The sequence below is a fragment of the Perca flavescens genome, chromosome 3 (genome assembly GCF_004354835.1).
Source record: "Perca flavescens isolate YP-PL-M2 chromosome 3, PFLA_1.0, whole genome shotgun sequence".
NCBI lineage: Eukaryota > Metazoa > Chordata > Actinopteri > Perciformes > Percidae > Perca > Perca flavescens.
Window position 1 is genome coordinate 19783848 of NC_041333.1, and position 12368 is coordinate 19796215.

The 12368-nt window shown below is 39.8% G+C and overlaps 1 protein-coding gene across 2 annotated transcripts in view; it reads right to left on the reverse strand.

Annotated features, from left to right (window-relative positions):
- Positions 1-7033: 7033 nt before the first annotated feature.
- Positions 7034-12368, reverse strand: part of fchsd2 (FCH and double SH3 domains 2) — a 76240-nt gene continuing 70905 nt past the window's right edge. For both annotated transcript variants that reach the window (XM_028572603.1, XM_028572604.1), the window contains 3 exons: positions 11899-12091; positions 11618-11706; positions 7034-11124 (listed from right to left, as the gene is read on the reverse strand). In XM_028572603.1, coding sequence (XP_028428404.1) covers positions 11032-11124; positions 11618-11706; positions 11899-12091 — 375 coding nt within the window. In that variant the 3' untranslated portion in view covers positions 7034-11031. The remainder of the gene's footprint in view (positions 11125-11617; positions 11707-11898; positions 12092-12368) is intronic.

Below are 12368 nucleotides of genomic sequence, written 5' to 3' on the forward strand. Positions count from 1 at the left end.
TGACCCTGCAACTGTCCTAATAATAAGAAACCTCCTCAAATCCAATAGAAGTCTCTCCACGTCGATTTGCGGGACTCTCATTTTGGAGGAAGGGCTCTCTACCTGCTGAACATACTCAGTCAGCACCTTTTGATCACTGGATAGCAGATCGGCAAGCTCAGCCTCGGTGAGCCCGGTCCTGGAGAGGGTGAGATAGGAGACGGCGCGAGCCACGATAGAGGAGCCATGTTTCTGCTCGAGGTGATCTAGCAGCGCAGAAATGGACGAATGGACGCCATCAGGAAGAGACGACTCAGTCACATCTGAATCTGATAAGGAGAGAAAAAAAGGGGACAGGAGGTGAGAAATGTGAGACTGTGTTGAAGCCTGATATGAGCACTATATATCTTTCCTTAAATATCAAACAGTTGTTATTTCTGATGGCTGAAAAAGTTGAGTGACAGAAAGTGTGTTGCACTTAATTGCATATCTTCCAATCCATTTTAATGCATTGGAAAATGTCACATGGAAATTACAGTTAATGCAAATGATAAAGGTCCCATGGCATGAGAATTTCACTTTATGAGGTTTTTTTAACATTAATATGCGTTCCCCCAGCCTGTCTATGGTCCCCCAGTGGCTAGAAATGGTGATAGGTGTAAACTGAGCCCTGGGTATCCTGCTCTGCCTTTGAGAAAATGAAAGCTCAGATGGGCCAATCTGGAATCTTGCTCCTTATGAGGTCATAAGGAGCAAGGTTACCTCCCCTTTCTCTGCTTTGCCCGCCCAGAGAATTTGGCTCACCCATGAGAGAGAGACATCATGGCTTGCAAACAAGCAAAGTGGCAGTTGGTCAAGGCCACCCCCCTCCACCTGAAGAAACAAATCTTTCAGGAGCCTTGGCCCATCCTGAAGGGAGCTCAGAGTGAATCGGTCGGTCCGTTTACTGTAGTTAGTCGTACCAGAGTGCCAGAGCGAGATGTGTAGGTGCAGGAGTCGAGAGTAGAGAGTCAGACAACAGGAAGTCAGTGCCTGGTTCACCAGTGCCTGTTGTCCTGATGTCACTCTCCTCCCTGAATTGTTCAGCAGTGACGCCAACATCTTCACACACTGTTTCCTGTCCACCAATCCCAGCTGAACACACACATATCCTGACTCCTTCTTCGTGCCCTCTGACACACACTGAGGTGGACCTCTTTGTGGGTTGATGGCTTGCAGGACTTGTGTCCGTTTGGAGGAGACTGTGAGGATGAGTTTGACGCTGGGAGGAAGCGGGGATGGGAGGCTCTCCATGATGTGAGGTCCAACGTTGTTTCCGACATGATCCAGGCCATCGAGGATTAGAACCAGAGGTTGTTCGGTGGAAGGCATGAAGGAGAGGAGGGATGAGAGACGCTCTTTAAGCTTGGAGAGACAAACGTTGGATGTCAGGCTACAGCTAGGATCGTCCAGCTCTCTGGGATTCTGCTCAGAGGAATTTTCACTGTGATATCTACTGCCAATTTGAGAACACAGGCTCGACAACAGGTGCCTTGGGGAAGGGTCGATTGACAGGTTGCAAAAATAAGTGATCACTACAGGATCACAGTTTGGTAGCCAAGACTTTATCTGAAGAGAGAGACAGAAAGACAGAATACTTCTTCACATTGTTATCAAGACCATGTCTTACCATGTAAATGTCTTGTTGGCTTTTATTTATCCTGCTTGGAATCTAAGATTTAGAGTTACATGGGTAATTTATCTTGATAAAGCTGCCAGGAAACCAAAAAAGTATTTGTATGCAGGGCTGCAACTAACAATTATTGTCATTATCAAGGAATTTGCTGATTATTTTACCTATTAATCTATTAATTGTTTGGCCTATATGTTAATTATAAAAAAGTGTCCCCAGGACCCAATGGCATGCATTCAAATGTCTTTTTTGTTCTCCCAAAACCCAACTACAGTACACAGAAAACCAGAAAAGATTTATTTTTGAGAGGCTAGTACTACTTTAACTACTTAAACAATTAATTAATTTGATTATAAAAAAAAAAATGTTGCAATCCCTAACTAATTGATTAATTGTAATTGTTTGCATTTTCATTTGTGCTTCAAGCTAAAAACATCTATTCAATTTAGGAATAAAAAGGACCGAAATTACAGTGATTTTCACATTTCACTTTAGTCCACTTACCTGTTGAGCACAGTGTGCCAGCAGAACTGTCTTTCCTGTGCATGGCCCTCCTGTCACCACTAGTGGGCTCTGTTGCTCGCTCTGCTCCACATAGGCTCTGACCTACAGCAAATGAAAAAGAAGCTCTAGTGATGCAGTGTTGCACCTAACATGTTTGGCTCTATGAGCATGTCACAACACAGAGAAAATAGATCAGAAAATATCCACAAAGTTACCTTGAATTGGTAAAAAAAAGTCAGCCACTAAATTGTAAAGTACTGAATGTAATTATCCATCCATCAGTGTGTGCCACACAACAAACATCAACCTAATCCTTCACACTGCCATGTTAAAACATTTAAATGCTGTTTTTTTCTGTTTAGAAACCATCCAGAAAGACGGCTTCATCCTGACCTGTTTCTCCTCTGGCCGAATGATGTCATAAAGTCGGGACAAGACGTCACACAGCTCTTCCTGCTCCGCCTGCTCTCTGGCCAAAGCATCAGCAAGCTGAGAGCCTTCATCACATCCTAAGATGCTCAAGCTGTCAATCAACCCCACAAGGTCAGTGTACACCTGCTGGCACAGAGACTCGGCATAGCCCCGCCTCCTGGCTGTCGTGTAACCAAGCCGACGGTCACACTCTGTGGCTGTGGTGTAGACTAGAAGCTGGGAGGAAGAGACGAGACCAGGGAGGAAGTTGTCACAAAGCTCTGATAATAATTGTCCATCAGTGGGCGCTGTCCCTAGGTCAGAGGTAGCAGCCTAAAAATACAGGAAAAGGGGGGGGGCAAGTATTTTAATCACTTTCTGTGGCACTTTTGATACAATCTGCATGTGTGTTTCATATTTAGTTATTTCTACTATACTACAAAAATGAACCTTCATTTATAAAACCTATGTCAGAGATACAGTATTTCAAACACATCTCTATGCGTCTGTTAACACTTCAAGTTATGCTTAAATCACCTTTACTTCAATCAAAATTCAGTTTGCGGAAGTGATTTTTTAGCTTTAAGTTAACACGTAAACTTGCTTTGACCATTTCTGATTCATGTTAGCCCCACTTGCTCCCTTTTGTGAAAATAAAACTAAATATTTGGTTTCTAAAAGGCAAACGTGCCCACATGTTCAGCTCTGATAACTATGTTTTCCTTCGAAAACTAAGAAAACCAGGAGAGGGAAAAAAAGTTTTTGTCAAATATTGACCGATGAGGGTAAAAGTGGGGGTGTATTGAGATCACCATTTTATTTCTATGATTGTGATATATGTACTTCTGACTGTGACTGAAGGTGTGGCTTCATCTGTCCCTCTCGTTTTGCGTTGATGACCCTGTGGACATAAACCAGGCCACGTCTGATGATGTCATTATCGGGACTGTTGTCCAGAGCAAATCGCAGATCTGCATCGAGGGCTGGAGAGAGGCAGCAAAGCACACATCAAATTATACTTCAACAGTGAGCAACCCCCCCTCCCTCTACACACACACACACACACACACACACACACACACACACACACACACACACACACACACACACACACACACACACACACACATATATATCTCACCTGATCTGTAGTAGCTTTGGGCTCTCTCTGGGCTCATAACACCGTTGTGGACACACAGACTCACAGTGGTCTGAAGCATCTTCCTCAGCTCTTCTTGTTTAGTCTTCATCCTCATCTCCTTTTCGTCCTTAACCTCTGCCTGCTGAACAACAAACAGACACCTTTAAGGAAACAGCACCACCGTCTTATATTTCTAAATGCCTTATATGGTTTATTGTGGTTAGAGGGCACTAATCATAATTTGTTTTCACATTTAATTAGCAGCTGCATTTGGACAAACCCACTCCAGAGAATCGTAATCATCATAATTGAATTGGAATGAATGAAGACAATTAGATGATATATGATATTTCTGAGGTCCAGTGTGATCACCTGAGGACAGCAGGGGTGTGGAGGTCTCAGGCAGTAGGAGGGAGGGATGGTGTTTTCGTCCCTCTGATACACTCTCTCCAGCTCCTGGGTGCTGACGCCCGCCCGCTGGCTCTCCTGCAGCAGCAGCTGGTACTCTGACACCTCCACCTGGGAGGGCAGACAGGCTGTGCCATACTCATGTCCTATCAGAGCCTGCAGCACAGCCATGTGGACACAGAAGGTACAGCAGCGTGGGATGCGTTGTTCAGTACTTACTTAGTTCACACTTGTATTGGTGTTACTGGGTTTATAAAGCTCAACAGGGACTGATTAGCAACTGGGCTGGTCACTCTGTATTACTCAAACTAAGATTTAATTAAATAATCTTTAATTTTTTGAACACTATGATGGTCTAGTACAGGGGTGGCAAACCTGTGGCTCTTGAGCCGTATGCGGCTCTTTGCCTGCTCCTTTGAGGCTCTTACTGTGTGGCTGAGGGCTGTGTTATTGGTGGATTCTTTTTTTTTTTTTTTTTTTTTTTTTTGAAACATTTCAGATAAGTTAAAAAAAAAAAGCATTTGAATGATGCATTTGCCAATACATTTGCCAATTATTTAAAAATAAAAAATAATGCAGCAGAGGTTTTTTATGGACCGATTCTGCAACCTGAGGAATAAAAACTGCCCCAGATTTCTGAAAGAGTGGCCACAACCGAGTACAACCAGACCTAAAAAGGATTGTGGATAACAAAGACTGTCAGGTTTCCCACTGAGTCAATCTAAGTATGAAAAAAAAAAACTATGAAAACTGCTATGTATTATGACTTTCATTAGATCTGGAAGTCACTGTTGCTGTTATAATGTGGACGTGCATGTGTTGTGTGGCTTTTTGCTATGGTGCGTATTTTTTTGTGGCTCTTTATGCTGAACTAGTTGGCCACCCCTGCTCTAGTAGAACCTGAGCCATGCTGTACTACTGCACACTCCTATACTAAGGATTTATTTACCAGTAAAAAAGGTCCTGCAGAGCTCTTTCTGCATTCTTTAATCAGCTGCTGTCTGGTGTTTTCATCTGGCCAACGACTGGGATCACTGGACTCAAATGGGTCTATCAACTATGCACACACACACACACACACACACACACACACACACACACACACACACACACACACACACACACACACACACACACACACACACCCAATGATGGTTAAAACAATCTAGAGGAGATATGACTGATAATCAGTTTATGAAAAGCACACAGTGAGGTGCATTAACAATTGTCCAGGTGGTGGCTCAGTAACATATGATAAACCTTCATCTCTCTAACTACACACACTTTACACAAAACAACACACTACGTACAGAATCGTGTTCCAACTGCTCATCCTCTTCTTTTGTCAAATTTAATTAGGCAAAGTTGAATTGAACGCACTTCAAATGAGATGGCCTCAGGGGAATAATGTGAAAGAATAAAGGACACACACACACACACACACACACACACACACACACACACACACACACACACACACACGAAACTCTAAGCTACCAAATAATATTCCTTTTGTATTTCATTGTTGACAGTGAGCGTTGTTACACAAAGGAGTCTTAGCAAATGGTGAATCTGTCTGTAATAGTGCTGAAACAAAGAGTCCATTGACAAGAGACTGACAGAAAATGAGTTTTCTGGTTGCAGCTTTTCAGAATAATTTGATTCCATATTTTAAGTGGATTTTGTTTTTTGACTGTTTGTCAGACAAAACAGTAATTTTATCTCAGGACTTTCACCTCTCTGATACCTTCAGTGGTTTCCATTATATTCAACATTTTATGAACAAAACAAACAAATAAATGTAAACAATATTCAGAAATTAATTGTTGCTGAAAATGTCAAGGTTGAGATGAAGTTGGGATTATACAAACATCTACTTTTGATTCAGATATTTCTTTCTTCATTAGGAAAAATTTCGATTGGAAGAATAAAGGCACCACTGGGGACACATCACGGTAAACACAAACAACTTTATGTACCGTATGCGACTTCTGTCACAAATTTCAAATAAAGTACGTTACATTGTTCCCTCCTGTGGACCACAGCTCAATGCTTCTCCTGGCTCTAGAAGCCATTAACAGTGTGAGTGGTTATGACATTACAATACGTGTTAAAGTGTTAAGTGGTGATAATAGGAATAAAATGATGTATCACTTTAAGTAGAACCTTACAAGAAAAAAAGAAATACCTTTCCATGTGCAATACACATCCAATTACCATTTACGTGTTTTTCTATGCAGATTTAGAAAAGATAAACGTGTACACTCACCCTGACTTCCAGTCCCAGTGTGTGTCTACAGTGCTCTATTAATTTGGGGAACACATTCTCTCTCAGAGCTCTGCGCTCCACAACGCTATCTATATGGAGCATAAATACAAACAACATAGACTATTCAGAAACAACATGTATTCAGAAAACAACTCAAAAAACATGACCAAAGAACCCATAAACATACATACAGGATTTGCTTTTCTACATACCCTCTGGGTTGGAGCACAGATAAAGTTTCACACAGGTTGACTTTAAAGGAGACCAGCCCATATGTTTTCCTCTGGAGCGCATGGCAAATTGCTAACAAAAAAAGGAAGAATAAGGTGGGAAAACATTTGCCCTCAACATATTCGATGACCCAAATAAAAAGTTCACGGTTGCTGCTTTGCTGCTCTGTTTCTCTTTTCCCTCCCGCTCCAGTCAGGAAACTTGCCTCGGGTGTTTAGAGAGTCTGTTATCACGATCACACCCACTTCTAGAGACTGGAACATCTATACAACACGCACACACATTCACTTACTAACATACAGTCAGTTAGACAAACTCATATTATGTAGGACAGGTGCATAAAGACACACAATGACATGCAGGAAGGCAGAAGATCACACACAAACCAAACACATCAGAAACAAAAATGAGCACAAAACAGTTTTCAATTATTTTATTAATTAACATTTGTACACAATAAATACAAACTTTGTTTTTTTTGTACAGCCAATAATAATATGCAGAAAGACTTTTGCACCTGTTCTCATTATTGTCACCATGGCAACAGTCTGTGAAGAGAGAGAAGGCCAGTTGTTCCACCACGTCGTTAATAAGAGCCGCTGTGCAGCTGCTCCAAATCGAAGGATGAAATATAAAATAATTATATAATACATTAAAAAAAAATAAAAAATAAAACAGGCTCATACCAAATAATTCAACACTGTAGTGGACCAGAGGGACTGTTAAAAAAGGAAAATAATCCGGGTCAAAGTGGCAACTGGCAACAAAGAGTCACACATTTTACATTTGATAGAAAGACTGATTGAGCATGTATGGTGGGAAGTTCTGTGGGACCTTGCTATGAACCACAAACTTCAAAAAAAAAGTTTGAAAACCATTTTAAATGAGAGAGAGAGAGAGAGAGAGAGAGATGATTACAGTTGCATACCAACAAGAAATGTGCTAAGATACTATCATTTTGGAGTATGACATATAATGTTCTTAACAAAGAGAAAGCAGCACAGATTGAATACTTTCATTTTAGTCTTCTGTAATATCTGTATCTGGAGCTGTCTCACAACAGGGCTCAATTAGATTTATTTTTTTCCAGCTGTAAGGAGCTCCCTCTTCTGGAACAATATTGTCCATTAACACCACACTCAAAAATCAAGCAAATTTAAAATCCGTATTGACGTCTTTGATACTTTATTCTGAAATGTAAACAGTCAGTCAAATCAAACCCAGTTTAAAATAAATACGGAGGAAGGAACTGGGACACATCTTTACATCTTCAGAGTCCAACACAGATCTGATCCTCTCTCCTTTAAACAATCACACACGCAAACAGCCTGGCCCATCTCAAGACCATAAAACCACATTCTCCTCAAGTCTTCATTTAAAACATCCCTTACTATGATCATGTTTTTTTGTTTTTATAAGTTTAGGAAAACACCAAATTACATTGCTCACAATTACCTCTCTATCTCTTTGGAAGAGTGGAGAATAAAAAAAATAAAATAAAATCAGTCACACTGAAATAAAGAAGATTCACCACATAATCCGAATGAAAAGAATAACTCTGATTTCTGTATTAAACTGCAGTGATTCATCAGAGTCTTTTCTATCCATTCTGATGCCATGCTACTTTCCAAGAAAGGTACAAATAAATAAAAGTGCTACGATGCCCTTTAGGCAAGGAGTTTTAAAGGCTTGAAGGGTATTTAAGGGGAAAAGATTTATTTACTTTGAGTAAAAAAAAAAAAACATAATTGTACTTAGCTCCATATGAATGTCCTTTGCTAGTTCTGTCCATTTAGCGTGATGCATTTGTTTTATACATCTCTTTTGTTGTCTGTTTCTACCACCGTTAATTAAAGGAAAAGCTAAGGATGATATCAAATTGGAAATGTTAAAGGTTAATTTGTTTTTTATGGATGTTTTCTCTGCTGTATTAAAAAAACACTCACTTAGTGATGTGATGGAGTTTCTTTGCAAGACAACAGAGAAAAATAATACCTGTGAATGTAATGCGTTTCAACTAAACAAGGATATATGTTATGGTATCAGTGTTATAAATTAACTAAATTTACGTGAGAGATATGATCTGTAGGGATAAAAGCTATACAGTTCAATCTGTGATTAATAAAAACTCCTGACCCAAAATGATCAGTGTTGATATCATCTCAAATAAAACGTTTCTTAGTTACCACATAGTGAATACCAACAATGTCAGTGCCTTTGAAAGCACCATGCGCCTCCTCCTGAACCCATCAGTGATATAAGCACACAGAGGGTCACAGAATGAGAGAAGCTATAGCAATGTGTGCGTAATATAATGTAAATGAATGTGTGTGTATATGATAGCCATCGATTCACACTGACTGCCAATGGACAGAACAGACATTAGAGAAAAGAGGGAGACGAAGAAAGTGTGTGAAGAGAGGTGGAGAAAAGAGCAGAGAGGAGGATCCAGCCTCCTTTTTGCCTCTTGTCCTTTCATCCCCTCCTTCCCTCCTCTTATTTCATCTCTCCTTTATACCGTATTTACAATGCCCTTTCAGAATAAGATGAGGATAAAACGTCTACTACATATCAGACATGGTATTCCAATCAGTTGAGTTAGTCTATATGAAACGCTGTGCATAACATTCCTATGACAACAGTAATGTACTGTACTAATACACATTGAATACGTATGATGATAAGGACTATATATGGCAAGGGAAGGGCTGGCGGGGGGGAACACTTTGTCCACACACCACCCAGTTTCTCTGTCCAAATCATGACCCGTTTGGCAAGTTTTATGATTATTTACTCTCATCAAGCTTACTTTTTATAGAGCCCTGCCACTTAAACTATTGTAAAAAGATATCAGATAAGTCAAAAACATAAATAAATTAATTCTACTCTTATTTACTATTTATCTTTCACTTGCTAATTTTATTTTTCAACTCATTTATTTTTCTATTTTTTGGTCTTGGCACACATTTACTCATTTATCTATTCCCATATAGGACTATGTGGCTAATGTTACGTTAGCTAGCTTACCTGAAAACACTGGTGGATAAACACAAGCCTTTTTTTGCTAGCTACCCAGCTGAATTTGACTTTTGGCATACAACTACACCAGCTACTGCACCTAATATATATATATATATATAGTGTACAGCATTCTGCCCTAGCATTAGTGTATGAACATTTTTAACAATAGCTGAAGCATTGTAGCCAGCAAGCTACTTGCTACGCTACTTGGAGGAGACATTATCTTCAACTTCATCTTGCATTTCTCTGGTCTTTATCGAGGACCAGAGTGGAAAGTCTTGGACTTTATTTTGTCATCTTCAACATTTTGTAAATGTGTGATTTAATGTCTTGTTTTTCAAAATGGGAAATAAAGCAAATTTAAAAGTTCCAAGCTCTAGCTAGATATCTTTGTTAGTGTTAGCTTGCTGATTAAAATGCTTTAACTACTGTTAATTTACAGTGATGCTGCTGCAGTATGCAGTACAGTATATGGATAATTAACATAACATGCACTGGCTGGTGTAGTTTTATGAAGACAGTTAGCTTCAGCTAGGTAGCTAGCTTAAAAGGCTGGTGGAGTATTTAGCTACCAGTGTTGTCAGTTGAGCAAGCTAGCCACACAATCCTCTCCTTTGCTTAAAATATAAGCAATTTTTCTAATTCTGTTTTATGCCCAAGGACAATTTGAGGAAAAAAAATGTTGGATGGGGAAAATAAGGATTAAATATAATATATATAAGTGTAATACTGTACATTTCCTTTTACAATCCTTTTTTATTAACAATATAATTTTGTATTAAGTTATATTTTTGACTTGTCCTATGACTCTTTAATTACTACAACTACAACTTCAGTTCCAGGGCTCCATAAGTTTTCACATTTTATTATTATTTGTTAGCAAGTGAGTGAAAAAAAGTTTTTTCTCATCAGAATGATCTTCACTTAAAGAGATAAACTGCTTTACAATATTTTGAAGTAAGTGTAACAAAATGAAAGAAAACTTGCCAAACCCATCATTCACTTTCCCTATCACTCCCCATGTCTAAACATTCTTCCTCCTCTTCAGTGTGCTCTGGTTTGCTGCCCGATGAGGTAAAGTTTTAAGGCAAGAATGGAAGGACGGGGGAGGGCAGAGAGATGTAGGGGCGGCTACTGCTGCACTTCATTAAGGAAGCTAATATGGAGATTATTCAACTGGATACTCTGTCATGACTCCCCCTCTTTGCTCTCCTCCTCAACTTGAGGATGAGAGAAGATGTGGAGAGACGTGGTACAGTTCAGTTTACTTCACATCACTTTGTTTAAGCTGACTTCAGTTCAGAGCAGTTCAGTTCCCCAGCCTGTAGGATGCGTCTGTCTTTCATCTGTTTTTATTTTTCTGTCTCTATAACCGCATGGCAGCTTGTCTGTATGTCACACCAGTGTGATCTCCACCTCCTCCGTCTTGTCGCTCTTCTCCTGCGGTCGGCGGGGGTGCTGTTTGGGTGGAGGAGGAGCAGCTCGCACCTGCAGCGGTGAAAGAAAACATAATATATTAAGTTTAAGAAAAAAGGCAAAGTGAGGAGATGGAGATGGCCTACTTTTCTTAACTTGACAAACAGCTTAATGTCAATTTCCTGCTGTGGGACACACATTGTTTATCTCCAAAAAATAAAGAATATTTATTCTCTAACTTTAGAAACTTTTTTAAAAATAAACAGTACTCTGAATGGAAATCATAATTGGAATTCACAGGCAGTTTAATCAACACTTTGTGTTATATAAGGCTGCAACTATCGATGACTTCCATTCGATCTTATTGATTAATCTGTTTGGTTTATAAAATGTAAGACAACTATATAAATTACAATTTCCTAAAGCCCAAGGTGGCTTTTTGAATTGCTCTCTGTTTGGCTAAAGATATTTAGTTTACTATCACATAAGACAAAGAACAATATTCACAGTAAAGTAAAAAAACATTACACACAAAACACACTTCTTGAATAAGTTGTATACTAACCGGTCGTAGTTTGCCTGGGCCTCCTTCAGGGGTGAATCGCAGTGGCTGAGGAAATCCTGGAGACACAGGACTCTTGCCAGAGCTTTGATCTACAGAGAGAGAGAAAGAAAGAGAGAGAGAGAGAGAGAGAGAGAGAGAGAGATTTGTACACAGAAGAATTCACAGTAAAAAGCCGCATTGACCTCTTCTGAATAAATTCAACTACACACAAATGTTTTCTGTGTGTGTGTGTGTGTGTGTGTGTGTGTGTGTGTGTGTGTGTGTGTGTGTGTGTGTCTTACTGTGGGTAGGAAGCGGTGCCTTGTGTGACGAGGCGGGTGGTGGAGGCTTGTGCTCCCCGTTGAGTGCAGTAGAGGGTGAGCGTGGGAGAGGAGGCGGGGTGGAGGTCTCTGGGCTGGTGAAAGGGCTGATAGGAGGTTGCTCATACAGCGGGAGAGGTGGCAGAGAACATGGCAACTTCAGAGACGGAGAAATCTAGAAAAAAGGGACAGAAATAGAGAAATACATCACTGGAAATTTGCTGCTCACGTGTGATCCTACAAATAAGTTCAATACTCTGTATCACAGCACAAATTATATGAAACTGATAGTACTAAAAGGACCATCACTTAACTGACGTAAACTCCATTAAATTACCGCAGTTTGGAATAAAGCCACAATAAATACATCCAAAACAACACCTTCTTTTACATACAGTGATGATCAGACCACCATTGTATGTAAGGTGTTTTTGAAAAAAGACAAATGAATT